Source organism: Bos taurus, chromosome 10 (assembly GCF_002263795.3).
Source record: "Bos taurus isolate L1 Dominette 01449 registration number 42190680 breed Hereford chromosome 10, ARS-UCD2.0, whole genome shotgun sequence".
Classification (NCBI taxonomy): domain Eukaryota; kingdom Metazoa; phylum Chordata; class Mammalia; order Artiodactyla; family Bovidae; genus Bos; species Bos taurus.
This window is the reverse complement of record NC_037337.1, coordinates 886474-914148: the sequence shown is the minus strand read 5'-3', so window position 1 is coordinate 914148 and position 27675 is coordinate 886474. Positions and strand designations below refer to the sequence as shown.

At 46.5% G+C, this 27675-nt stretch overlaps 1 protein-coding gene and 1 long non-coding RNA gene across 4 annotated transcripts in view; one reads left to right on the top strand and one right to left on the bottom strand.

The window, feature by feature from the left end:
* MCC (MCC regulator of WNT signaling pathway) overlaps positions 1 to 27675 on the bottom strand; it is a 533511-nt gene that overhangs the window by 71030 nt on the left and 434806 nt on the right. For all 3 annotated transcript variants that reach the window (XM_010808842.4, XM_059890654.1, NM_001083523.1), the window contains 2 exons: positions 13165 to 13328; positions 10480 to 10686 (listed from right to left, as the gene is read on the bottom strand). In XM_010808842.4, the coding sequence (XP_010807144.1) occupies positions 10480 to 10686; positions 13165 to 13328 (371 nt within the window). The remainder of the gene's footprint in view (positions 1 to 10479; positions 10687 to 13164; positions 13329 to 27675) is intronic.
* Positions 63 to 8498, top strand: LOC112448351 (uncharacterized). Its single transcript, XR_003036722.2, has 3 exons — positions 63 to 1596; positions 2309 to 2397; positions 5590 to 8498. It is a non-coding gene; the product is annotated as an uncharacterized lncRNA (long non-coding RNA).

The following is a 27675-nucleotide window of genomic DNA, read 5'->3' as shown; positions in this document are numbered from 1 at the left end:
ACTCATCCCCAGAAACATGCAGATAGTCATAAACGATTGTTCTTTGGGGGCTCCATATTTGGGGTGGTTTGTTACGCAGCTGGTGCTAACCGGAAGAAGAGGAGGACAAAACTGCATATCTAGAAACACAGCACTGCAAATGTAGGTGGAAGGGAAAGGGTAAAGAGGGGATCTTGAAGCTGCCTGGTGGGAGAGACACCTTAAGCTCTGAGGGCGGGGATGTTGGTCTGCTTCACTCACTACTATATTCAACACGTGGAACAGTGTCTGACACAGTGTCAGCCTCAATACAATCTCGGATATTGCCAAATAAAACTGTCACCTGAAAACCCAAGACGTAGCTAGACTACTATAGCAGCCTGAGTAATGGCCCCGAAAGATGTCCACACCTAAATCCTGGAAATCTGTGAATAAATTACCTCACATGGCAGAAGGGAATTTGCAGGAATCATAGAAAAAGGCAAGGAAACTGAACCAAGAAGGAACACAGCCCTGATGCCTCACTGATTTTAGTGAGCAAGACACATTTCAGACATTTGACCTCCAGAACCGGAAGATAATATATCCGTGTCATCTTAGGTCACTGACTGTGGTAATCTGTCTCAGCGACAACAGGAAACTGTACACCTATCGTCAAGAGTGTGGGCAAAAAGAAAGACAATCTCAAAGATTAAGAATTAAGCCCCTATAGACCTTTGCTGAAAGAACTTCCCAAGGACACACAAGCTTTTCAGGAACAAGAAAACTAAATTGCAAAAAAGAATGTGATAAAGGGAAAAATGATAAGCACAAAAACTGTCAGGGATATAAGGGCTTTCCCAGTGGTGCAGTGGTAAAGAACGCGCCTGCCAAAGCAGGAGACACAAGAGACGGGGGTTTGATTCCTGGGTCAGGAAGATCCCCTGGAGTAGGAAATGGCAACCCACTCCAGTGTTCTTGCCTGGAGAACCCCATGGACAGAGGAGCCTGGGGGGCTACAGCCCACGGGGTCAGAAAGAGTGGGACATGGCTGAGTGACTAACACGTTCACTTTCAAGCACACGCACATGCCATGAGGTGCGTGTGGGGACTCTGCAACCTCACTCTTGGACATGTATCCAGAGAAATTCCCACACAGGACCAAAGAGGACACACGCGTGGCCTATGCCCCGGGGCACTGTTCGTGGTAGAGGGAGGTCTGGATGTTGGGCATGGTAAATGTGGTGGGGACACTACAAAATGTCAGGAGGCCATTAGACCTCATGCATACGTGGTACCATGGGCAGACCTTAAAGTCAGAAACAAAGAAAGAAATGTGCAGCACAACACAACGGATGTAAATGAAAAACACAACACTGTGTATAAGGACGCACGTAAAATGAGGGAAAGAGAGTTGGGGAGAAAAGCAGTAAATAAAAGCGAGCCTTTTCAGGATCCATGTGTCTGCTTTAACAGAGGGATGTAATTAGCTTATCTCTGGGCCCTGCAGGCCAGATGAAAACAAACAAATGAAAGGAAGTAAATATAAAGCTAGGCGCTCAGGGGCATAAGAGATTGTAGCAGCCAGATGTTGGTGAGGACGGAGAGTCGGGCTGGAGCTGTTGAGGCGTCACAGTGGTGGGTTTCCTGAAAGGGTGCAGGTCGCCGACAGGGAGGTGAGGGCGGCTGCAAGCAGGGCCAGCTGCTGGGCCTGTGCACCCCCAGGACGACTGCAGGGGCTCAGAGAGACGCCCAAGCCCTCTGACGGAGTCAGCTGAGAACGTGGGGCACAGATGAGTGACAGGCAGGAAGGAGAGGTGGCACGGGACTCCTGAGTAGGAGGAGAAGCATTGCTATTAGCCATAAAGGAACAAGTCTGTGTTCCGCTGATGGTATGGAGCACTGGTCACTGGGCAGCTGTAATTTCAGGCAATTAGGTTGTAATTCATAATTTTGCTGTGTAATGGAGCTGGTGGAGACAGATGATTAGTACACTGGAGATGGCTGAGAACCGCTGAGCCGGAAAAGTTCTACTGAATGAGCTTGAGGTGGTGAGCACGGGGGGCCTCAGAAAGCAGCCCCTTCGAGGCTGGGCTTGGGGCTGTGTTGGCAGAGAACCACTGTCTCCCACTGGAGATTTTATAAGACTTTTCTTTTTTGGAGCCCTCAAGCAAATGAGAAAGCAGACTTTACTTATAGAAAATATACACTTATTCCTACAAATGTGATTTGTTTCAGCAAAATAGTATTTTATTGTTCAGGGCAATTTTGAGTCAGCTGAATCAGAAGAGGAAGAAATTATAGAACATAAGGAGGAAAGCAAACTCAGCTGCATTTCTGTTCTCTGAAGGGTGATGGGTGTACCTCGTTCTTCTTTTGTCTGAAAGCCCACGAAGGAACCTGGACCGGATTATCTAAGTGGCTGCATTGGGGAAAAAGGTCAGTGCTTTGGCTGTCTTCCTAATTTCTGACCAGCTTTCAAACAAATGTTGTCAGCTACTTGCTTTACAGCCAAGAGCTTGCCTTTACACAGCTGGACTTCCTCACTGGAGTGGAGGCTGAAGGAGGGAGACAGGGAGGGATAAGTCAACACTGGTACCCACAACTAAAAAAACTGCTTCACAATTTCCATGGCACAGTTTCCATGGCACAATTTCCAGGTGTGCACAGAGCCCATTTAGAAACTGTTTTCAAAGAAGACATGAGAAAATCAGAGTTTTGTGGGTTCTCTGCCATGGATCTCTCTTAAAACTTCCTCTAAGGACAGAAAAGAGGGGAGACAAGTTTTGCCAAAAATGTTCTGTCAGGCTCACATCAAGATAAATATGTGCACAGACAGCTTCTTGTCTATGAAACAAACTTGTTTTGTCTTCACTTGGTTTTGTTTTGGGATACCAGGGACACTGATGTGTCGTACCCTAAGGAGTCTGCCACCCACGTTATGTAAGAGAGGCTGCTTTACTTCCAGTCTGGGTAGAAGCAGGAGATGATATGGGGAAAAGCAGACAGAACATAGGAAAGGAGTCCAAACAATAGAAAAGTGAACGCTTCACCCCACTGCAAGGCTACCAGAGCCTAAGTTTTGATGCTGAGAGTTAATGTCAGCATAGACCAGGATCATTAAACTTCCGCGGGCCTCTCATGTCTAAGAAGGGTATAATAGTACCTCTCCTAGAATTATGGTGCAGGTTAAATGAGATGTGCATACATCATCACTCATCACTAGTAAATGCTCACAACATATTCAGCATTATAATTCAGGCTCTACCATCCTGCTTTGCTTCAAAGGTATCTATTTTTAGTACAAGAGGGGTATGTTTAGTCTAAAAGCGGTCAAAGAATGTTAGTACTATCAGTATTATTAACAGGTTCTTAAAGATAAACAATCAAAATTGCACTGAAAAAAAAATGCATTGTTAGGTGGCACCTTGTAAAACTATTTTTCTTCAACAGATGAGCACGGGAAGTTTTCCCCCACCCCGGGCAATGCCTCCTTGCCTCTGCATTCCCAGGGATCCTGTGTCCTCCCAGATTCTAGAACACGCACAGCCCTCTCTGCAGCCCCTCTTACACTCATGTGACCTTGATGAGTGGAAGACAGGGGTGGGAACCATTCCTGTCTCAGATGCAGGGCTCCTCACCACCACACTGTGGCCCTTGGAGAAGCGGGTGAGGCATGAATAGAAAGTGCCAGAAAGGCTGTGGGGTGTCCTCTCTCTTTTCACTCCACCTATGGGGAGCGGGTAAAGATGTCTGGAGAGGCTTTCGGAACATACACAGCGGGTGACTGAAGGATACTGCCTTCCGCTTACTGTCTGGGTTCTGCTAGGATCACAGCGGGGAAGTGTGTGAGGGTCCTACAGCCCATTCATTGATTCATAGCTCATGGAAGGGCCCGAGCATCAATCCTTTGGAAGAGTTTCCCAGTGATGCTGTCACACATGTTCTGAGCCACTCCAGGATGGATGCATGAAACCGCCTGATTCTCTGGCACCTGCATTCCCGTCCAAGTCTACCTGGTATCACACTCGAAGCAAATCAATCACCAGGAACATTTACTGCTCAACACACGGCTCCTTCCTATTTCTCAGCCCCTCTCCGGTGAGGTGGAGCATCTGTTTAGCTCTGGTCCATGGGCTGTGAACAGAAGCATTCAGATGAGGAGGAGTCTGTTCAAGTGATGTTTTAGGGAACAGGCTACCATCACCCTGGGTTCCTGAGGGAACACACAGAACAGAGCTGTGTGCTCCTCTTCAGACCTGCACTGGATGTGCAGTGCAAGCAGGAAATAAGCTTCTCATTTGGGAGGCTACTTTGTTACCACTGTGTATCCTATCCTCTCCAGTCACTCAGAAAAGAGCCAGCTGGGACCCCCAAACTGAGGTGGAAGGAGAAGACTGGACCAGATCGCCTCCTCTCAGCTCAGGGTTGCTGTTTTGTTTTTTTAAATAAGTATTTTATGAATTTGAACTTAGCAAATATTGGCATCTTCTTCCTCATATAAAGAAACTCCTAAGAGGAAATAGAAAAGGTAAGATATGAACAAATTTCCATCAAGGACAAAACAGAATAACTGCTTCGGTGTGGATATCAAGTTATTAAGGCTGGGAGATGCCGATCACATTCCATAATTCATATTTTACTTTTTGTTTCTTCAATTTGAAAATTAAAGAAAAGTAGAAAGAAAATATATGACTCTTTTCATGGCCTAGGCTTAGCCTCTTAATATTTTAGTGTATTAGCTCCTCTTCTACTTCTATGTATCTATATATATTAAACAACACATAACTGTAAGAATACATCTGTTAGAAAAATAAACTACAGCACTGTCAAAGTGTTCAAGTTCCCTTTGATCCAGGTAGGTCCTTATCCCCTGCCCCTGCCCCCATAACGATTATGAAATTGATCTGCATTTGCTATAATCTAAATAAAATTCACAGTAAACATGAAGGACTATTTTGCAGTCCTGCATTTTCAATATCCAGACAAAAAAAGTATCACAGAGGGGGAGACAAAGTGGGAAGAGGTCACGTGAGATCTAAGGCCAAATAAGGCAAAACGGAGAGGAATCTTTATTTAACCTCTGAAAAGTGTCAACAATTTCACCTCCAGAAATATCTCCGCTGTTACTGATTTTTTCATTAAATATTCCAAAGCGACACTGATGTAGCCTACTGTGCTGTCCTTAGTTGCTCAGTCGTGTTTGACTCTTCGCGACCCTATGGACTGTAGCCCGCAGGGTCCTCTGTTCACAGGGATTCTCCAGGCAAGAATACTGGAGTGAGTTGCCATGCCCTCTGCCAGGGGATCTTCCCAACCCAGGGATCGAACCCAGGTCTCCTGCATTGCAGGTGAAATTTTTTACTGACTGAGCCACCAGGAAAGCCCCAACGTAGCCTACAATGGGAGATGCAGTGAATGGCCGTTTTGGAGGCAGACAAGGCTCTGGACACCTCAGCCTGACGCTTAAATCTTATCTCCCAGTAGGGGCGGGCAGCCTAATAATAAGTATATATTATAAATGAATTAATTAGTATAAAGAAGGATATAATAAAACACATGGTCAACCTTTAAGGTCATTAATCTTTCTCAGCAGGCTTTTTCATTTAATTTAGACTCCTCTCTCTCTAGCCCCCTTAAGCATGAACACTGATTGCCAAGTGCCCTTGGACATAACTTGGGTGAATACTGAAGGCGGATTCGACTGGGTGTTCAGAAGCAGCTCAGTAGTCAGAAACAGGCGCCAGAGGATCGGGAACCAGCGGCTCTAGGCGTGGGTCTTGGAATCACACAGGAGGACGCTGAGTGCAGCACGGGGATGAGGGCCACACCTGCGTGTGCACAGGGGCCCGAGCAGGGCTGTGCTGGACTGCCACACTCACAAGACTCCTTCTGCACGAGACTGACCACAGGGGTTCAGTGCAGCGCCACCCCTGCTGACTCACAAAGGCGACCCAAAGGCATCAGCCTGATACCCCTCCAGGAAAAGGAACTGGGAAATGAGTTCATAGGCCAAGGATTCAATCAATCACGTTTACATAATTCAGCCAATAAGAACCCTAGATTTCAAAGTTTGGCTGAACTTCCCTGGTTGGCAAACCTCTGTCTGTGGCCACACATCACAGCGCAAAGCTTTTAGGACTCCAGGGGAAGAAGACAGTGGGACGATTTGTTTTCAGACCTCTTTCAGACGTCACCTATGTGTCTCTTAGTTTGGCTGGTTCTGATTTATATTAATCGATTTTTGCTATAATAAAACATAACTGACTGCAGGACGTTCTGAAGAAGGAATGTGTGTCACCTGTTTCAGATTCAAGGCTATGATTCAATGGGACACAGATTCATGAGCCTGTGGTCACATCCAGTTTGCTTTACTGAACTATCTGAGGAACACACTGACCATTTATGTTACATGGCAGTTGACCTAAACAATTAGGTAAAAAAAAATACATAACTGAGAGAGGCTGATCCTTTCTATGAGTTCTCAGGGTGTCTTCTGTGTTCCTGCTCCCTTTCAGCTGACATGTCAATAACTTCATATATGAAGATAACACCACTCTAATGGCAGAAAGTAAAGAACCTCTTATGAGTTGAAAGAGGAGAGTGAAAAAGCTGGGTTAAAACTAACATTCAAAAAACTAATATCATGGTATCCAATCCCATCACTTCATGGCAAATACAAGGGGGAAAAGTGGAAACAGTGACAGACTTTATTTTCCTGGCCTCCAAAATCACAGTGGATGGTGACTGCAGCCATGAAATTCAAAGATGTTTGCTCCTAGGAAGGAAAGCCATGACCAACCTAGACAGTGTATTAAAAAGCAGACACGTTACTTTGCCAACAAAGGTCCACATAGTCAAAGCTATGGTTTTTCCAGTAGTCATGTATGGATGTGAGAGTTGGACTATAAAGAAAGCTGAGCGTTAAAGAACTGATGCTTTCAAACTGTGGTGCTGGAGAATACTCTTGAGAGTCCCTGGTCTGCAAGGAGATCAAGCCAGTCATTCCTAAAGGAAATCAACCCTGAATACTCGTTGGAAGGACTGATGCTGAAGCTCAATACTTTGACCACCTGATGTGAAGAGCTGAGTCATTGGAAAAGACCCTGATGCTGGGAAAGACTGAAGGCAGGGGCAGAAAAGGGAGACAGAGGATGAGACGGTTGGACGGTATCATTGACTCATGGACTTGAGTTTGAGCAAACTCCGGGAGATAGTGAAGGACAAGGAAGCCTGGCATGCTGCAGTCCATGGGGCTGCAGAGTTGGACACGACTTAGTGATTCAGCAACAACTATTGTAAAGACCTGTTTACTTGCCTGTCTGCCAAACATCCCCAAGGCCAGCGTCTGTATCCCGTTCATCAGTATATTCCCTCTGCCCAGCACAGAGGAGAAGACCAGTCATGTTTACAAAATTAATAAATGAATGAAAAGCCAAGTGCTTCCCTTTCTAGAGTAATTAATTTTACTTTGCCTAAATTAAACTCATTTCTTTATGCATGAGGAAATGAGTGGTTCTATTACAGAGCATGCAGAAATAAAGGATTATCTCATTTAATAATGAGCTGGGACCAATAATAAAAATTGTCTGCCTATTGTTCCTTAGTTACTGCTCTGCCAAGTAGCCCAATCTGCTCACTGACATTAAAGGTCTAATTTAATTAAATCATGTACAAGGCTCAAAAAATCTACCAAGAGCACTCTGTTTAATTACAGGCAAGGGGGTAAGCACCAATCCTATTGATCTGATCAGTTCAAATTCTATACAGTGAATGTGGGCAATGGAAAAAAACCAACAACCTGCTTTCCAGGCAACTTTGATGAACTGTGGATTCCGAGTGGCCAGAAAGACAACAAAGGCAAACCAGCCATGTCATCACGTGGAACCACAAGGATGGAACTGACCAAACCTCAGTCACTCCTCAGAGCTGTGCATCACGAGGAGAAGACAACCAGCCACAAAAGACAGATTCCTCCTCGGGGAAATGAAATACACTGGGTCATGGTAGGCAGAAGTCATCCAGCATGTAAAATCCAGCAAACTCGCACTCAACGGCCTTGAGCAGATTCTGACACCCACAACTGTCTTGGAATAAACAGAAATAAATCTAATTCATGGGTACATATACAAACTGGGAATTGCCAGTTGAAGAAGACTTACAAGTTCCCTAATATATTTTTATTTGGAGGTAATTAAAATATAAACATATACATTGATATAAAATTGTATTAACTACAGAACTTACATGATAATAAATGCGATCAGAATAAAAGTTTTGAGTACAATGTATGTATGTGTATCTGTGGGTGTCTCTGCAGTTATTCAATGTCCATCTATGATTTCAAATCTATATGGATTCTTAGGGAAAAAAGGTGGTATGGTGTTAATCTTTCCAGACTACTAAACAGGTAACTCTGGACTTCACCCCAAACAATTATGGATAGTTTTTGAGCAGTTTCTATGTGCCATGCGTTAGTCAAGTGCTTAGATAATTCATGAGGATTACATAGTGTTCCCGCACTGGGCACTATTATTATCCCCATTTCATAGCAGAATAAACTGAGGCACAGAGAGACTCACAGTGGCTTTGGGGGGTCACTCTGTGGCCCCAAGCAGTCACTGAGCCCTGGCACAGAGTGTGACACCATGAGACTATGCTGTCCTTAAGACTGTCCTCCAGAGCTGGAGAGAATACTCAATGAAGGGAAACTGGTTTTTTCTCCTTTGCTAGTCACAATCAAGTGCAGTCTTGTGCTTCAGTATCTCAAGTTTGAGGAGGAAACTTATTCTAAACCACAATATGTAATTAGGCCTAAGACCAACATTTCCTTCACAAAGCAAGCACCAACAGAATGTGCGTGCTAAAAGCAAGCACACCTAATTAGGGCATTAGTCATAATGATCAGGGAATGTAACCCAGGAAATTACATGCGCTGTGGGCCTTAGCACTAAGTAAATGTCCTCAGCTTGCCCAGATAAAGTCTTTGCTGACTGCAATGATTTACACCTGCCGTTGCCAGGACTGGCATCCGATACAGCTGGGTTCTGAAAATAAGCTTATGCATGTGAGTTTAGACAAAATAACACTCAGATATGAGCGTTAGGAAATGCTGGCAATAGCCACAAATGAGGAAAAGAGTTGATAGCATTCAAAAATAGGGCTTTCTTTCATATTCATGCACAATGTCAAGTATGAACACTGTGTGGGGATTAGAAACAATGATGTACACACGCTGCTCTTGGTGAAGCAGGTTAAAGAGCGATGGCAAGACCAAGGTGTATCTTTTTCCTCCTCTGCGCAAAATCACCAGTCAGAGCACAACAGAAAGCAAGCTTCTAATTCTGCCACGATGGAGAAAGAGTAAATAAAGCAGGCCTAGTAATTCAAAGCGAAGTTCAAAGGGAACTGTTTCTGACCAAAGAATTCATTGCTTCACCTCCAGTCCAATGACAAATCAAATGAACAGCCAAACAAAGAAATACTTGTGGGTTCCCAAGAAAAAACTCTATCTTTGGAAAAGTGAGTGCTTAACAACTCTGCCAAACAATTTTATCCTGAAACATCAACTCCTTTAGTAACAGCTGTATTTCCAACCAACCACCAAACAAACTGGTTCTCAAACCTGTTTGGGTCATAGGGCCATTTAAGCAGGCAGAGGTGACTACAAGGAATTACATATACACACTCAGAACATACACACAGAGAGAGAGATATATAGGACTATTAACTTTAATGGGCTTCCCTGATAGCTCAGTTGGTAAAGAATCTGCCTACAAGGCAGAAGACCCCAGTTCGATTCCTGGGTCAGGAAGATCCCCTGGAGAAGGGAAAGGCTACCCACTCCAGTATTCTGCCCTGGAGAATTCCATGGACTGTACAGTCCATGGGGTCACAGAGTCAGACATGACTGATTGACTTTTTCACATTAACTCTAATGAGTGTAAAGGACATTTCATATTAGACTCACTATGGATATATGACAGCAGGTACTATAAATCTAAAGAAACATGATCAGAAGAAACTGCAAAGTGGAAATTCTTTATATTTTTGCAAATTATAATTTATTTGCCTGCTGCTGCTGCTGCTAAGTCGCTTCAGTCATGTCCGACTCTGTGCGACCCCATAGACGGCAGCCCACCAGGCTCCCCCGTCCCTGGGATTCTCCAGGCAAGAACACTGGAGTGGGTTGCCATTACCTTCTCCGAATTATTTGCCTACCTTAAAGTTAGAACCTTTTATCTAAGCTTGGGGAAGACGTGAGTACCCAGAGAATGGCTGAGAATCACTGCGCCAGGATAAATTTTTGCATCCACGAAGATTTGCTGATTGCAGAGAAGAGTGTTTAAAAAAATATCCTACCTGCACGCCTCAGCACTTTCAGATGACTCTCAAGAATGACTTCATACCCAGAAAGGTATGGTGATTCACAAGAGGAGAAATGCCACCGAACCCTCAGGGCGCCCGTGGCTCAAGCAGCCGGCCTCTGAGCCGGCCTCCCCACCAGGGACTGGCACTCACCCTCCTCCGCAGCCGGTCGCGCTCCTCCCGGATGGCATTCATGGTGGCCTTGGTCCTGTGCAGCTCCTCCTCCTTGCTGCACAGCATGGCCGTCAGGCTCTCATTCTCCTCCCTCAGCCCCGCCAGCTCCTTCTCCCACCGGGACCGCTCCTCTGCCAGGCTGGGGTACAGGTCCCGGCCGAGGACCCCCTCGATCTCCTCCACTGTCTGGAAAACAGAGCCATGGAGACAAGGCAAGTGAGTTCCCTGGGAAAAAGGGGAAGGGGAGAACACAGGCTAGTCATGGGCAAGTGTCCACAGAGGGGTGGCTTCCATGGTCACTTCACTGCAGAAAGTAATCAAGACGGGCCATCCCCCCAGTCAACCTCTCCCCACTTTCAGAAGAGGCTCTGTCACGGCCTGGGTTATGGTCTGTGTTCCCCGGCAGTCTCCCCTCATAAGAAAAACATGGTCTCTTTCTGGTATTTAAGTCTGTCTGTAATGCGAACAGCCACACAGACATTTATCTCCATCCACGTTCCAGAGTCGGTGAATACACATAACCAGATGGCGAGCCAGTTAGTGATCCTGATAAAGCAAAGGCGAAGTTGCAGACTGCATACAAGATCTAACTTGAAATTTCCTAAATCACAGGTTTCCCATGTTCCAGCTTAGCGATACGATGGGTCACATCACCATTTCCAGGTTTTAGGGTCGTATCAGAACAAGAAGATGTGAATAAGGTTCAGTCCCAAGATACGAAAGATGAAAATAAACCTCAGTGACACAGAAAAGAGGGAGCTCATTGTGGAGGTTTCTAAGATAGCAGGGATTTAATTAACATGACAGCTATGAGATTGAAAAGAATAGGATCTTGATAGTACTTGGAGTTTTTTTTTAAACTCACTGAAAACATCAGTATTTAATGAAGAAGAAACATATATAAATTTGAAGAAAAGGAAGAACTCCTTCTGCTTGCTTTCAGAAACTATTTATTCGTGATTATTGTCCTTTGGAAAAGGAAGCACACCCCAAATGATTTGGAAAGAAGAGGTGGAATTACCATGTCGGGGTAGAAGGCAATGAAGAGATGTGACATGAAATAGGTCTCAGAAATGAGTGGCCTAAGGGTGCAGGGCATTCCAGGTGGCTCTAGCGGTAAAGAACCTGCCTGCCAATGCAAGAGATGTGAGAGACTGGGGTTCAATCTCTGGGTCGGCATGTTCCCTGGAAAATTGAACGGCTACCCATTCCAGCATTCTTAACTGGAGAATCCCATGGACAGAGGAGACTGGCGGGCTACAGTCCATGGGGTTGCAAAGAGTCAGACATGACTGAAGCGACTTAGCTGGCACAGGGTGCTTGCTCTTGGATGCTCACATTGGTGCCCCGATGAGGACAGTTACTCTTGCTGCCACTTTCCACATGCAGTGCTTTGTCCTTACTCTCAAATCAGAGACTTCTGCCCTATTCAGTCCTGCTCCAGGGCCTGCTCTGTCCCTTGCTGGTTGGCAGAAACCTGTGGCTTCCTCTTCCCCTTGATGCTAAGGCTTGGGCTAGTACCCAAGCTGACATTACAATCACATACAGGGCCTGGAGATTCCAGAGAGAAAAACGCTAGTGGCTGCTTCCCCAAACCACATCAACTGTATATTTATAATTGTGATGAATAAAGATGGGAAACCAGATGTATTATTAACATGAATCATGGTTTACCTCGAGATACCACAGCTCTTCTGTGAAATCCAGGATTCCTGTCAATAGAAAGTTGGGGCCCTTAGTCCTCAGACATTTTTCAGAGAACATCACATTTCCGCTTGACACAGGTTCCTTTCAGACTTTTCAGTGTGAACTGATATGCCTAGGTCACTAAGCTCTGGGGAAGTAATATAAAGATACCAGAGGCCCTGTATCAAGAGGACTTGATGTTCCCACAGTTCCAAGGTGAGTTTGTGCAGATACAGCAAATTCTTCTCACCCGGTGCTCCCTAAGCAGTAAGATAAGTCAGCGAGTCAAAGTCGCTCAGTTGTGCCCGACTCTTTGTGACCCCATGGACTATAGTCTGTCAGGCTCCTCTGTCCGTAGAATTCTCCAGCACGAATACTGGAATGGGTTGCCATCACCTTCTCCAGAGGATCTTCCCTACCCAGGGATCGAACCTGGGTCTCCCTCCTTGTATCATCGCAGGCAGATTCTTTACCATCTGAGCCACCAGGGAAGCCCAAGGTGAGTGCACAGCAAAGGCGGGACTGAGGCCCAATCTAGTACGCTCAGGGTAGATGACTCATTCAGACCCTTTGTTAGCACCATGAATTGATAACTCTAGAAATAATATTCTAGAAGCCTGAAAGCTTTAATAAAATTTCCAAGTTAATCTTACAACCTCAGAATGCTGTATGATGAACCAACTAAAATGACACCGTTCAATACTATTAGTCTCACAGCTTCCAAGGAAGTGGTCATTTTTGCAGCAAAGACAGTGCTCTTGAGTATTGATCAAATGACTTTCTCGGATATGATTGAACCAGCAAAAATGTACAGGGCTCCAGCTTCTCCCTGGTGGCCCAACTTTGGAATGGCCTTTTTAGAAATACCCACCCCCTAATAGATATTCGAGAAAAACAGCACTTTAGACGAAAGGAATCTGATCATTTCCCTCATATGATCTGAGAGTCACACAGAGGGAGTGGGGTGGGGGGTCCTACCTTGATGGCCAAGTCACAGCGCTCGCTGGCTGTGGTCAGCTGCTCGATGTGTCTGTCCACCTCCGCCACCGAGAGGCTGCAGCTGCTCTTTTTCCTGCAGCAGACCACGTTCTCCAGCCCCGTCAGCACCCTCTGCAGCTCCGAGTTCAGGTCACTGCAGTTGTCTGCAAGCAGATGTGGACATGAGTTAAGCAGGAAGGTGGGCATGAGCGCTCTCTGTTTTGATTATGGAGAAGAACCTGTTTAGGTACAATGGACGGCAGTGCAGCTGGATGGCAAAGTTTAACACTATGCAGCCTCACCGTTTGAGGCCTGGGGCCAATGCAAAGGCTTTAAGGAGTTTCAGACCATGGCCATTTTCTAGACAGCCGTGCCATGCTGCATTCTCTCACTTTTCACTCAAAAGCAGCTACAGCTCAAATTTCTCTAGTAAGAACAAAGAAGTGTCCTAGGAGGGGCTATGGGACTTCTGGTCAACCTTCCTGCTCAGTTATTCAAATAAGGACTGATTTCACAAAGAGTTTTAGCTAAAAAGATCTGATAACTACTAAATGAACAAAACCCCAGAGTGAGCAGAGACACTAGGTGCTTTGTTGTTGTTGTTTAAAAACAAAAACTGTATAAGAAACAGTTTGTGCCCTCAGTCAGCTTATAATCAGGATTTTTTTCTTCTGACTGGTGTAACCAATCAACAGGCTTTACCATTGCAATTTATACCACCTTCTTCCATCAGAGGAAAAACAAACTGTTTTAACAAACTCCATATTGTTCTCCATGTGAATGCCTTGTAAGCAATTCTAATAATTTGATTCTGACTTTAAAATCTGGGTTATTTTTAATTGTGAGACACCCAAGGCCTGGTTAGGAAAAGAAAATTAATTATAATCTTAATGTGAACTAGATGTATTTTAAAAGATAATTTTGTTGGGGGAAAAATCCCCTTAAAGTCAGATGTAATACAAACAGTTCAGTTCAGCTCAGTCGCTCAGTCATGTCCAACTCTTTGCAACCCCATGAATCACAGCATGCCAGGCCTCCCTGTCCATCACCAACTCCCAGAGTTCACTCAGACTCACGTCCATTGAGTCGGTGATGCCATCCAGCCATCTCATCCTCTGTTGTCCCCTTTTCCTCCTGCCCCCAATCCCTCCCAGCATCAGAATCTTTTCCAATGAGTCAACTCTTCACATGAGGTGGCCAAAGTACTGGAGTTTCAGCTTTAGCATCATTCCTTCCAATGAACACCCAGGGCTGATCTCCTTCAGAATGGACTGGTTGGATCTCCTTGCAGTCCAAGGGACTCTCAGGAGTCTTCTCCAACACCACAGTTCAAAAAGTTCAAAAGCATCAATTCTTTGGCGCTCAGCTTTCTTCACAGTCCAACTCTCACATCCATACATGACCACTGGAAAAACCACAGCCTTGACTAGATGGAACTTTGTTGGCAAAGTAATGTCTCTGCTTTTCAATATGCTATCTAGGTTGGTCATAACTTTTCTTCCAAGGAGAGTAAGCATCTTTTAATTTCATGGCTGCAGTCACCATCTGCAGTGATTTTGGAGCCCCCAAAAATGAAGTCTGACACTGTTTCCCCATCTATTTCCCATGAAGTGATGGGACCAGATGCCATGATCTTTGTTTTCTGAATGTTGAGCTTTAAGCCAACTTTTTCACTCTCCTCTTTCACTTTCATCAAGAGGCTTTTGAGTTCCTCTTCACTTTCTGCCATAAGGGTGGTGTCATCTGCATATCTGAGGTTATTGATATTTCTGCCCTCAATCTTGATTCTAGCTTGTGCTTCTTCCAGCCCAGCATTTCTCATAATGTACTCTGTATAGAAGTTAAATAAGCAGGGTGACACAAGGCCTTGGTGTACTCCTTTTCCTATTTGGAACCAGTCTGTTGTTCCATGTCCAGTTCTAACCATTGCTTCCTGACCTGCATATAGGTTTCTCAAGAGGCAGGTAAGGTAGTCTGGTATTCCCATCTCTTTCAGAATTTTCCTCAGTTTATTGTGATCCACACAGTCAAAGGCTTTGGCATAGTCAGTAAAGCAGAAATAGATGTTTTTCTGGAACTCTCTTGCTTTTTCCATGATCCAGCGGATGTTGGCAATTTGATCTCTGGTTCCTCTGCCTTTTCTAAAACCAGCTTGAACATCAGGAAGTTCATGGTTCATGTATTGCTGAAGCCTGGCTTGGAGAATTTTGAGCATTACTTTACTAGTGTGTGAGATGAGTGCAATTGTGCCGTAGTTTGAGCATTCTTTGGCATTGCCTTTCTTTGGGATTGTAATGAAAACTGACCTTTTCCAGTCCTCGGGCCACTGCTGAGTTTTCTAAATTTGCTGGGATATCTCAGCCTATTTTGGATTCTATGTATCATTACACCACTCAATTCCTATAGCAAGACAGCTGTTAAGTATAGTAATTTACCAAAGGATACCTCTCCCTTACATTCATGAAAGACGCTTCAAGTCTTCACACTTCCCTCCTCATCCCTTCTCATCACTGGTTCCATGCAATAAAACAGCCAGTTGCCTTTGATCCTTACCTGTAGAAGGCTTCAAGAAACTCTCAACAGTACAATAAGAGGATTTCTCAGAATATTTTGTTCAATTTTATTTGATTGCCTATATCTGTTGTTTAGCTAAGTTGCGTTCAACTCTTCGTGATCCCATGGACTGTAGCCTGTCAGGCTCTTCTGTTCATGTAATTTCCCAGGCAAGGATACTGGAGTGGGTTGCCATTTCCTCCTCCAGGGGATCTTCCTGACCCAGTGATCAAATTAGCATCTCCTGCACTTGCAGGCAGATTCTTTACCACTGAGTCACCAGGGAAGCCCCGGTATCTACAGGGAAGCCATATATCTACAAGTACCTAAATCCAGACAAAGAGAGGTCTGATGCTTTCACTGCAAACAATGAACACAATGATTCCCCCTCTTCTCCAAACTGTATTCTCCACCTCTCCCAGCTCTGTGAGTAGCAATACCATCCACCCAGTTATTCTGGTTAACTCTCATGACACCTTGATTTCCTTGTGTTTACGCTCTGAACCCAATCCATCTTATGACTGCAACCTCTAAAACACCCCCAAACTGACCTCTTTGGACCATTTTCACTGACACCATTCTTGGTCCAAGCCACCATCATTTCTCCATTGAACCACCTGAATAACCTCCCACTTCTAGTCCCTGCACTGTAGCCAAAGTGAATCTCTTAAGGACATAAGCCAGACCATGTTACTCCCTGGCCCAAACCATTATATGGCTTCCCCTTCATTCAATTGAAATGGCAACCCACTCCAGTATTCTTGCCTGGAAAATCCCATGGATGGAGCCTGGTAGGCTACAGTCCATGGGGTTGCAAAGAGTTGGATACGACTGAGCAACTTCACTTCTTCATTCAACTGAAGTCTAAACTCCTTACCAGAGTCTGTAAGACTGCATGATCAACACTGTTGATGTTTCAACCCAGGCTGTACCATGGAACTCCCGGGGGAGCCTTTATAAAACACCAGTGTCCAGGCCCCACCCAGGCCAGTTAGATCACAATCTCCAGGGGAGGAGTTTCAGCACTGGAAAAAAATTTTTAGGCTCATCAGATAACTCTAACATGCATTCGTGGTGGGAACCACTGGTCTCGCTGGTCCTTGTCTCCTCTGTCAACCTTCCACCTCATCACTGTGCTATATTCACACTCCTGCTTCCTCTCCACCCCGGAAGATGCCAATCTCCCGTCTGCCCTAAAGCTTCCTTTTCCTTTGTTGTTTCCTCCGCTGATAAGGATTTCCACCCAAATCTCCTTCTACGTTCTGCTCTCAGCTCAAACGCCACCTCCTCACCAAGCTCTTCTCTGTCTGAGGCACAGGGCTCCACCTCTTCCCCTTCAGTCCCTGTCCTGTGATCCTGTCTTCTCCATGGCAAGTATCACTATCTGCTCTGATATAGGTGTGGGTCATGTCCTCTACTCAAGTGTAAGCTTCAAGAAAAAAGGGACTTTGATCTTCCTCCTCACTTTATCTCCAACACAGGATAGGCCGTTACAAGCTATTTTTAAAGTGAGCAAATCTAAACACGACATCATTACATATTTAAGAGCCAACAAGACTAGAAACACAGACTGTCAACAGCAGATGTTTCACACGCACCTTATGTTTTCTGTCCTCAGTATGGATCACGTGCTGAGCTGCAGACAGCAGGACAATCCCCACTGCACAAGTACTCTGGAGATGGAGGGTAGGTGCCCACCACTAACTCAGGACAAAGAGGTCCAGAGTCAGGAGTGGCGCTCCTGAGTGCCCACGTATGCTGTGGAAATGTGTGTTAATTCCATTAACAACCAGAGAAGTTTCTCCAGATGATCATTTACCTTGAGGTGCTGAGTTTCCTGGCACCCTGAGCTGGAGCTAACACACACTCCTGAATTATTTGCATGAGTAAGTGCTCCTGAGCGGGGCAAGGAAGGAAGATGCCTCTGTTCAGCCATTCATAAGGATCTCCCTAGCACAGCCCCATCTGATGCAATGATCATCCTGGACATGTCTGCTGAGGGGCCTTCACAGCAGGCCTGGAGAAGGTGCCACCAGACTGGGCCCTGAGTACACTGGGCTACAGGGAACAGGAGGACAGTGTAGGGATCTGATCAGTCTTTCTCATTCTTGAACCAGCTGCTGAGCCCTGGCCTCAGGCTGGAAGCAGGGTACAGAGATGAACACCAGACTCTCAACTCTGGGAGCTCACAGGTGTACATGGCAAAAGCCACGGCCCCCTTTCCCAGCTGTCCACCACCATGCTGGGGAAAGTAACCACAGATACCACAATGCAAGTATAGGACAGGGCATCAAGAAGACAGAGGGAGGCATCGAAGTTAACATGCAGACTGCAGCTCAGGGGCATCTTCTGTTCACACTCAGAGGACGACAGATGTTTTCCTTGGTCTTAGGAAGCCCAGTGCGTATCACACAGGCTGATGATGAGCCCCACACGCTCGTGCCTTCTACCCACAGGTTTTACACAAGCCCCACTAGGTGATCAGGTGACACCTGGCTGTCTTTTGTCAGTGTTCCCGGTTCAGGGCCTCACAGGATGACAGGGTGGCCAACAGGACAGATACTCTGGGTGCCCTGTCGATGCCGTCGCTTTATACCACACACTCACCACCACTTACCCCACATGAGCGGCCTTATCCCTCAGTCTGTGGCATATTCTAAATGCAGACTGAGAACACATCTTCAATTCCTTCCTTTGGCCTCCAATGCCCTGCACAGTCAGCTCCCTACCAGGCACTGGAGCTCCCACATTGAAGGCCAAGGAAGTTGGAGTCTTTGTAAAAGACCAAAGGTGTCAGTTAAGGGACCAGAGGAGCAAGACAAGCGCAGACAGGGAACAAGTATCCCAGAACAGACAAAAGGTGCCTCATTTACAAATCAAAGCCACAGTGAAATACCACCCTAGGCCCAAGAGGATGGCTACTAGCAACAACAACAACACAGGTGTTGGCGAGGAAGTGGAGGAACTGGGGTCCTTGTGCACTGCTGGTGGGAATGGGGCCCTTGCGCACTGCTGGTGGGAATGGGGCCCTTGCGCACTGCTGGTGGGAACAGTAAAATGGCCCAACTGCTTCGGAAAACAGCACGGCAGTTCCTCAAAAAGTAAGAGCAGAACTCCCACGTGATCCAACAATTCCACGCTGGGTACGAGTCCAAAGGAACTGAAAGCAGGACCTCAAACAGATCCTTGGGTATCACGTCCATGAGCAGCATTGTTCGTAACAGCCAAAAGACGGAAATACCCCAAGTGTCAATTGGCAGATGAATGGATAAACAAAGTGTGGTATATACATACAACGAGGTATTATTCAGCTTTAAAAAGGAAGGAAACTTGGACACCTGCTCCAACATGGATGAACCTTAAAGACATTAAGCTAAGGGAAACAAGCAGTACAAAAAGACAAATACTTTATGATTCCACTTATATGGGGGCTCTAAGGTGGTCAAGTTCACAGAGACAGAAAGTAAGATGGTGGTTACCAGAGGCTGGGGGGTGAGGGGTGGCAGCGGGCACTGTTTGATGGGTACACTGTCAGTTCTCTAAGGTAAACACAAACGTCCTGGAGCGCTGCCGCATGCCAATGTGAATACAAGTAACGGCATGGACCAGTACACTTAAAGATGGTTAAGCCGATGTTCATAGCTGCATGATTCACAGGAGTCAAAGGATGGAATAACCCAAGTTATCTGTTGACAGATGAACAGATAAGCAAAATGTGACATAAACACACAATCTAATGTGACTCAGCCTTAAAAGGGAACAGAATTTCTATACTGCTACAACACGGATGACCCTTGAAAATATTAGGCTGTGTGAAATAAGTCAGTCACAGAGGGGCAAGTGTATGCTTCCATTTATATGAGGTACCTGGAACAGGCAAATTCATAGAGACAGCAAGCAGAAGAGAGGTTACTGGGGTTGGGCGAATGGGGCAATACTGCTTAATGAACAGAGTTTCTGTCTGGGAGGATAAGAAAGTTCTGGGAATGGGTAGTGGAGATAGCTGCACAACTCTGAATGTTCTCAGGGTCACTGGTGTGAAGGGTCACCAGAGGCAGACTCACCGTGGCACCTCAGGCTGTGCTTGCCTCCTGGAGGAAAGGCAATGGCTCGGTGCCACATCTGTGGGGCAGAGAGGGTGCCCTTTGTATCAAACACACATTCCTCCCCAGAGGTCATTTCGGAAAACACAAGACTGGGCTCAGAGACAGACTGAGGAAGCAGATGGGGCTCGCAAAGCTGCTGCGGCTGACTCTTCTACTTAGTCCTGAGCTTTCTGGTGACCACGGCAAAAATCGGAGATCTCCTGTCAGAGAGGAGGAAGCATAACAAAGGAGATGGCGTGTTCTTAGCAATAGATGCTCAAAGAATTCAGGTGCATGAGACAGCACACGTGGTGCGAAGTGATGTGACTGCCAGTTGCTTCAGCCACAGCTCACACACGCAGATTTCATATGGTTTCTTCTGATGCTAATTTTCAATTAAATTTAAGCTGTAGACCATTCAAGTACAGTGGAAAGGGAATTCTGGCATGGACTAAGCTCACACAGTCTTGGCACTCTGCCTTCCAGTTGCCTAATTAGCTGTAAAGATGAAACCAGGACACAGAAGGATAAATGGAATGACATCTCCCTTCAACTAGAGAACACAAACCAACTTCCAGTAGCCAAAAAGGTGTTTTGACTGGATGTTAGGGTTTGATATCTGGCCCAACCTTTTTTTTTAAAAAACAAAAACAAAACGATTCTTAATTGCCAACATTTAAACATTATTAGAATTTACAGCTATTTCTGTAAAATTAGAAGGTGGGGCAATCATGGGCCCAGCTCCTCCCATGCAGCAACGTGTGCAGTGGCCAGCAGTGACCCCTTTAGACTCAGCAGGCCGCGCTCTCCACTGCTCTGCCCACTCCCCTCGCCGCAGCTGCGGCTGCTGTCTTTTCTAAACAGCAGCACCCTCCCCCGGACCCCAGTAAGACTTCTAATTGGAAGAGACAGCTCAGGTTGTTTTTCTAAGGAGAATCCAGAGCTTAGGTTTTTATGTTGCTGTTTGAGGGAGACCGAGGTACCTGGGAAGCCTGGGAAGGAGGTCAGAGGACACTCTTGGCTACGGGGATGAAGCCTCGTCAGCAGCGTTGCTTGGTTAAGCAAACACTGGTGGGCAAAGCTACTTTTCCTCTTTCTCCCTCAGGATCAACCAGGCCTCTCCCCAGTGTTGTATACAATAAACTAGAGGAGAACTGGTTCATTCTGAATCCAGTGTTAAAAGCTGGCCCTACTGTTTCTGAACCCCAGGCAAAAACCCTAATCCAGATAAAAATACAGCTGAAGAGACTCGAAAGTAGAAATATTCCCCTGTTCCTCTGAATTCAAGCAGCGAGCATTTACCAGGAGATACCTGCTCCAAAATATTGTCCCAACTTCAAACGTAACTACTCCAAGGGCTCGGCACTCTCTTCAGAGTGACGTATCTGCTGAGTTTGGAAGCCTCTCACTCTCTTCTTCACAATGTTTTTTTTTTTTTTTTAAAGATACTGGACTTTCAGAACTTATTCTTGGCTGTGCTGGGTCTTCACTGCTGCCTAGGCTTTGCTCTGGTTGTGGTGAGTGGGGGCAGCTCTCTAGTTTCAGTGACCGGGCTTCTCCTTGTAGGGGTTTCTCTTGGTCGTGGATTCCGGGCTCTAGAGCAAGCAGGCTTCAGTAGTTGAGGCTCCCAGGCTCTAGAGCACAGGCTCAACAGTTATGGCCCCTGAGCTGAGTTGCTCCACAGCATGTGGGATTTTCTCAGAACAGGGATTGAACTCGTGTCTCCTGCACTGGCAGGCAGACTCTTGACCACTGACCCACGAGGGAAGCCCATAATGGCTCTTTTTAAAGCTTTGCCTTAAAGTCTCCTCTTCCAGGAAGCCTTCCCTGATTGCCTACAGTCTCTTATTTCTTTCTTTGAGGCATCATATTCCCTGTCATTACCTGGTATCTGAAACATGGACCCTACAAAGCCTGGATCTGGGGAATGGGGCCTCTGTTCATCCATCCTCATGTTTGGAGATGCTCACACCACCAGGCATGGAGGAGTGTTTAATAAAGTCCGCATGAGTTAAACATGTGGAAGAAATGACAGACTTGTTCTAAGACAACTTTTAAAAGCATCAAGTCTTTGTGAGGCTGCTCATTGACCAAATATCTTCAAATCAAAGACCTATTACATGAGAGACCACACGCTGCTAAAGCGGAAGAAGGCCTTCAGGTAATAAGAGGGATCCCCAAGGAGGATGCGTCCATGGAAGGCAGGGATATTAGCCAGTGAATCTCAGCTGGTCTGAGAAACAGAAGCAGCTGTAGGCCTCCTGGGAAATGCCCGAAAGCCCTCCGGTGTGAGCGTGGCACGTCAGGCTGTAACGAGAACCCATGTGGTCTTCCAAGGGCTGACCCACAGCCCCCACTGCTGTTCTGACCAGGCACATGTCACGCCTTGTAAAGTGACTGAAGTGCAAGAAAGAGCTACAGGTTTTTCCAGCATCAAGACAGATGTTCTGCTAAGAGGCGAGAGGTGACATCCTAGGAAGGGAGGACCCTGGGTCCTGCCAGGCCCCACCGCTGAAACTAGCTGAACCCAGGAGGGTTTAGGCTTCCTTTATAGGCCTACCATCCACTCTGCATGCAGCACGGCCCTCCCTAACTCCAGCAAGGAACCGACAAAGCCAGGACAAAACAACAGAAGATGACAGAACAGTCAACTTTTGGGTCTAAGTGCCAAGGAGAAGGCAGAAGGGGCTGAGAGGAAAGGAGTAAGAGAGTATTCAGAGGTTACATCCTGCATCACGTACACAGTGTCGGTGTCTACTGAAGAGGATTCATGAGAATGATGCTATAGTCTAAAAGCATCCTAACGTCACAAGTAGTGGACGAACGGACATTCTGTACCTCCAGCTGCAACTCAGTAGCGAGGACACATGCATATCACCTATGCATATCCTTGCAAAAACAGGTTAATCTCAAATAAGAAAACAATCAGACCATGAAGACCGAGGGGTTTTCTATGACACCATTAACCCAGCCTGCTCAACATGTCTGTGTCATGAGAGACGAAAATGTGGGTACCTGTTCTAGATAAAGGAGAGAAGAAAGACACGGTAACTAAACAGAGTGTGTGAGCCCTGACTGATCCTGGACACTGAGCAACAGTGACAGAAGGCAGGAATGGGGCATGTGGGGAGCATATATGTGGACCGCAGGTAGCTGGTGTTCCACCAGTGGTCAGATTCTCAGGTGGGCTAACGGTGCTGAGACGGTCCCTGTTCTTAAGAGGCTGGTGCTCATATATTTAGGGTGAAGCAGCATGGTGTCTGCCTCTCACCGTCAAACTGCTCAGAAAACAACATTCTCCAAGTGCAAGAGGGAAAAATACCAAATGTAAAATGTTACCCATTGATGAGTCTAGGTGAAGGGTTTAGGGGGTTCATTGTGTCTTTTATGTAAGTTTAAAGTTTTTCAAAATAAAAAGTCGAGGTAAAAACAAATACTGCAACCCTCAAGGCAAAGAGGTCTGACAGCTTGGAAATGTTGGTGGCTAGATTAACTCCGGGGCCAGTGTGATGACTGATCTCTCAACCAGCTACAAGAACAGGATGCCACCCACATCCCCCGCAAGAACACAGATCCCGCTCAGGGTGTGAGCACAGGCAGCCAGCCCCTGCCTTGCGGGTCCTGACTTTACCGGGCGGGCAGAGCCTCCTCAGCGCTGCTTTCCCCACAGACTTCCCCTGTAGCACATCTCACCGGTCGGGGGTGTGTTCCGTCCTTGCTGCTGTCACCGTGCGGTTTTGACGCAGTGTGTTTTTCTACAGCAGTACACGCAGCCTTCGACGGCATGAAGGCCTCACCCCTGCCCCTCAGGACCCTCCTCTCAGCTGCCACAGCCCTCACACAATCCCATCACCCACTTCACCCCGGCCTCGGAGGCCGAAGAGTTCTGACAGGGGTCTCCAGAGACCAAGGCTCTAACAAACCGGGAGAAGTTCCAACTGAACATGTGATCAGTCTACTTCTGTGAAGACTAACCACTTGAATTGGCACAGCTTTAAGAGTAAGAAAATACCCAGTATTGCAAAGGGTGAGGAGACTTAGGGGCAGAAAGGGGATGCGATTTGGCATTCTCCATGCACAGCCTTCAAGATGGCTCTGCACCTGTGCCTCTGAGAGGTTACCCTGAAGACACAGTTACAAGTGCACTTAGAGGACAAACCCTAGCCCCTCACTACACCCCAAGGCCCCCTAGTTGCCTGCCCAGCTCGTGGACCCCACCTCTGAGCATTTCCCCCAAAGCTCACTACCCTTCAGGCCAAGTGGGCCTTTCCCCCAGGCTGGATCGTCCATCTCAGCTCAAGAGGCAGGCGGGCTCCAGCCCCGGGCGTGAACGGGGCCAGCACACAGGGGGTCATCCTGGGCCCCGCGGCTCTGCCTGTGGCGGGGCACTTCCAAAGCAGTAGGAGAAAGCGGAAGATGTGCACAGAACTGCTCCTCCCAAAACAAGGCCCACAGCAAGGGCTGGGGCTGCATCAACACTAGTGAGTGCCTGTACTTTACTTCCCTTACAGATAAAATAGGCTTTCTGAGGCTGCTCTGGGAAGCTAACACTCCTGTGTGACTTTTCTTTTTTTTTTTAATTTATCTGGAAAATAACTGCTTTACAATGTTGTGTTGGTTTCTGTCACATAACAACGTGAATCTGATGTAAGTATATATGAGTCCCCTCTCCCGCCCGCCCCCAGAATCCCACCCTTCTACCGGGCTGAGCTCCCGGAGTTCTATAGCTGGTCCCCACTAGCTATCTATTTTACACACAGCAAGGTATACGTTTCAATGCTACTCTCTCAATTCATCTACCCTCTCCTTTGCCCTCTATGCGCTCACGTCCATTCTCTACGTCTGTGACGCTAGGGAGTTTTTGGTGTATTTTCCCCCTAGGTAAGAACTAGATTTATCATGAGAGATACACATTCCACAGACGGAGAGCAGTCCATCTCAAAAGGTGAGAGGTCTAGGTTGCTGGTTTTAAGGGAAAATATGTTATGAGTTCCAACTGAAAGAATAATCCAACCTAAGGAGATACAATCTGTTTAGAAAATAAAGCCTGCTTATCTTAGAAAGGGGTTCCCTTGTGGCTCTGTTGGTAAAGAGTCTGCCTGCAATGTGGGAGACCTGGGTTCCATCCCTGGGTTGGAAGATCCCCTGGATAAAGGAAAGGCTACCTACTCCAGTGTTCTGGCCTAGAGAATTCCATGGACTCTGTAGTCCATGGGGTCGCAAAGAGTCGGACACGACTGAGTGACTTGCACTTCATTATCTTAGAAGAGAAGTTCATGAACCTAACAGTCAAGGGAGCTCATTCTGAACAAACGTAATCAATGGCTTTCCATATCTGTCTTATATCTCAAGGCTCCTTTGTGGGCTGAAAAATCACTTAACAGTAGTTTGAGGGAAATAGTCTAAAGTAACACAAAATGACGTGGGGCAATAATCTTGTCTGCTCTCAAGCTTGGGTCCTCTCTAAGGAAAGTTCTGGAATGATTTTAGGTGGCCTCCTTGGCCACATGGCCATGGTCACATTCACAGACAGGCCTTGTATGACCAGGCTCAGATCCTCGCAAGGAAGGACATAGTCACCTTAGCCTTCTGTGAGTCGCTGTGCGAAACTTCTAAGCCTGCCCTGGGCTTGGTTTTCAGGGGTTTTCATGAACTTCTTGGGAAAGATTAAGTTGCCCAATTAAAGGAGAGAAAAGAAAAAAAAAAAAAAAAAAGTAGCACAGGGCTGGGCCTGTTTCATTGCCAAGTCAGGGTGCTAGTTTCTGTCCTGTCTAACATTGCCAACTTACGGACTGGTTTCTCAAAGTTTCAGAATCAGGTTACCAAGAATCTGATTCTCCTTTAAACATGCTCTGCCAGAGGACAACTGCCTCCTTAGCGCCTCATTCCTAACAGAAATCGAATTTTCTCTGGACAGGCTGCCCTGCCTTTGTAAACACTTCCTTCCTACTCTGCAGAAATCATTTTTGGAGAAGGCAGGACTGTCTTTCCCTGCCCCAAATCCCCTTTCTCCCCACTGGGAGGGGCTGCTCAACACTTTGGAACATTTCTCCTGAAGCCATTAAGCCTCATGGGTCCATTAAGCCAGGAAAATCTGGCTTTAACATTAAACGTATTTTCATAGTCACAGCTGTGCCAAACAGCCAGGTTTCATGTGTAAATTCTTCCTTGGGTGTCTTCCAAAAACTACGCATAAGGAGGAAATCTCTGTCTAAATGATCACACCAGCAAGCACAAGGGCATATGCTTCCTTCTAAATCCCACAAAAATAAGACTTTCTCACCAAAAACCAGAAGAAATTTCAAAATACAGGAGCAGAACCTATCACAGCCTGTGCAAAGGTCCGTGGGGTCAGGGATTTTGTTTTACAGACAGTTGCTCCAGACCAGCTCTGCTGTTCCATGAGCAGAGGTGGGAAGACAGCCTGCAGGAGGCAATGAACCCCACCCCCACCCCCCACCCGCAAGCCAGCATGACCACATGCCATCTCATACATCTGTGCTCGGCTCTGCCGCAGCACCCAGCATGGGTTGGTCTAAGGGTGTGGGAGCTAAGTTGGAGATCTGCAGCATCTCAATGAACAGCAGACACTTTGCTAGTAAGCCAGGAGCTCTGATCAGACAGTGGCTCCCTAAATTCTGTCGCCAGCTCTAGAGACCTCACAGGATGGTGGTAAGCAGAGCACACCAGCCAAAGGCATGTTTTCCTGTGAAAGGAAACCCACCTATAGATACATGGGTGTCAGGAACAAAAGCAAGCGCTTAGCTGTGCAGCCTGGACAAGTGAGTTGCCCTCTCCGAACTCCTGTCATTTCAGTTTTACAGGTGAGCTCTACAGCTCCTCCTTCAAGGCTGAGGACCGAACCTGAGGATGCCTGTTGATGCTCAACACAAACTAAGTGAACAAACCACATCAGCCATGATCTGCAGCCTCCCTTTTAACGAGAACTCTTTGCCAAGGTGAGGAAACAGAAATCCCAAGCCATAACTCCTACTTTATCTTTGTCTACTTAATTATCTTTATTTCACAAATGACTTCGTGACTAGGTTTGAACAGAGGTAATGCAATTTACTTGAAGATGCAACATGATACCACTGGGACCTTTCTCCTATATAGGACTGCTTAGGTAGGTCAAAGCACTTTCTACATTGTGGGTTTCCTTGTCCAGGCTCTGAGGACCATGCCCTGGAGCCAGCTTATCGAAGTGGGTTTGAACACAAAAGACAAGTAATTTCTGATGAAGGGAATACTCCTATTATCTTAAATGGAAATTGGCAAATATACTGCAGCCAACTCTGTATATAAAATCCAGCTCAAAATTAGCCAAGCTGGGTGGCTAATGGAGGTTTGCAAATACAGCAGTCATAATGAAATGGATGTGTTTTAATGATTTCCTATAAAGGTGTTTATAAATGGAAGCTTTTTTCTCTGCAGAAGCAATTGAATTGGAAAATGGCACGGGAGTAAGAAGAGGCAGCCGCCCAGTTCCGATGGATGTGCAAGGGCTGTGCTCTGCTGGGCTTTTGTGAGCTGCTCCTCCTGCTGTCCTCAGGCCTGACCTCCGTGGGGTCCTGGTGGGGGCGGCTGTGCCCACGGCACTCTCCTCCTGCCCCCTCTGTGGCCACTTGTTCCCACTCATCCCTCAGCTGTCAGCCTAGATGTGACTTCTGGCACATTCGGACGCTCCCACCACAGGCTGTGGCCCCCGTCCACCTTCTGGTGTGCTCCACTGGCAGGCATTCCGTGTTCCCTTTGCATCCTCCAAACAACCACAAGCTCCAAGAGGCTCCCCGTCACTCACCTCTCTGCAAACCTCCTGTGAATGGGCACGGCTGTGTCGAAGAGTCAAAGCCCACGTGGAGCTGGCATTCCA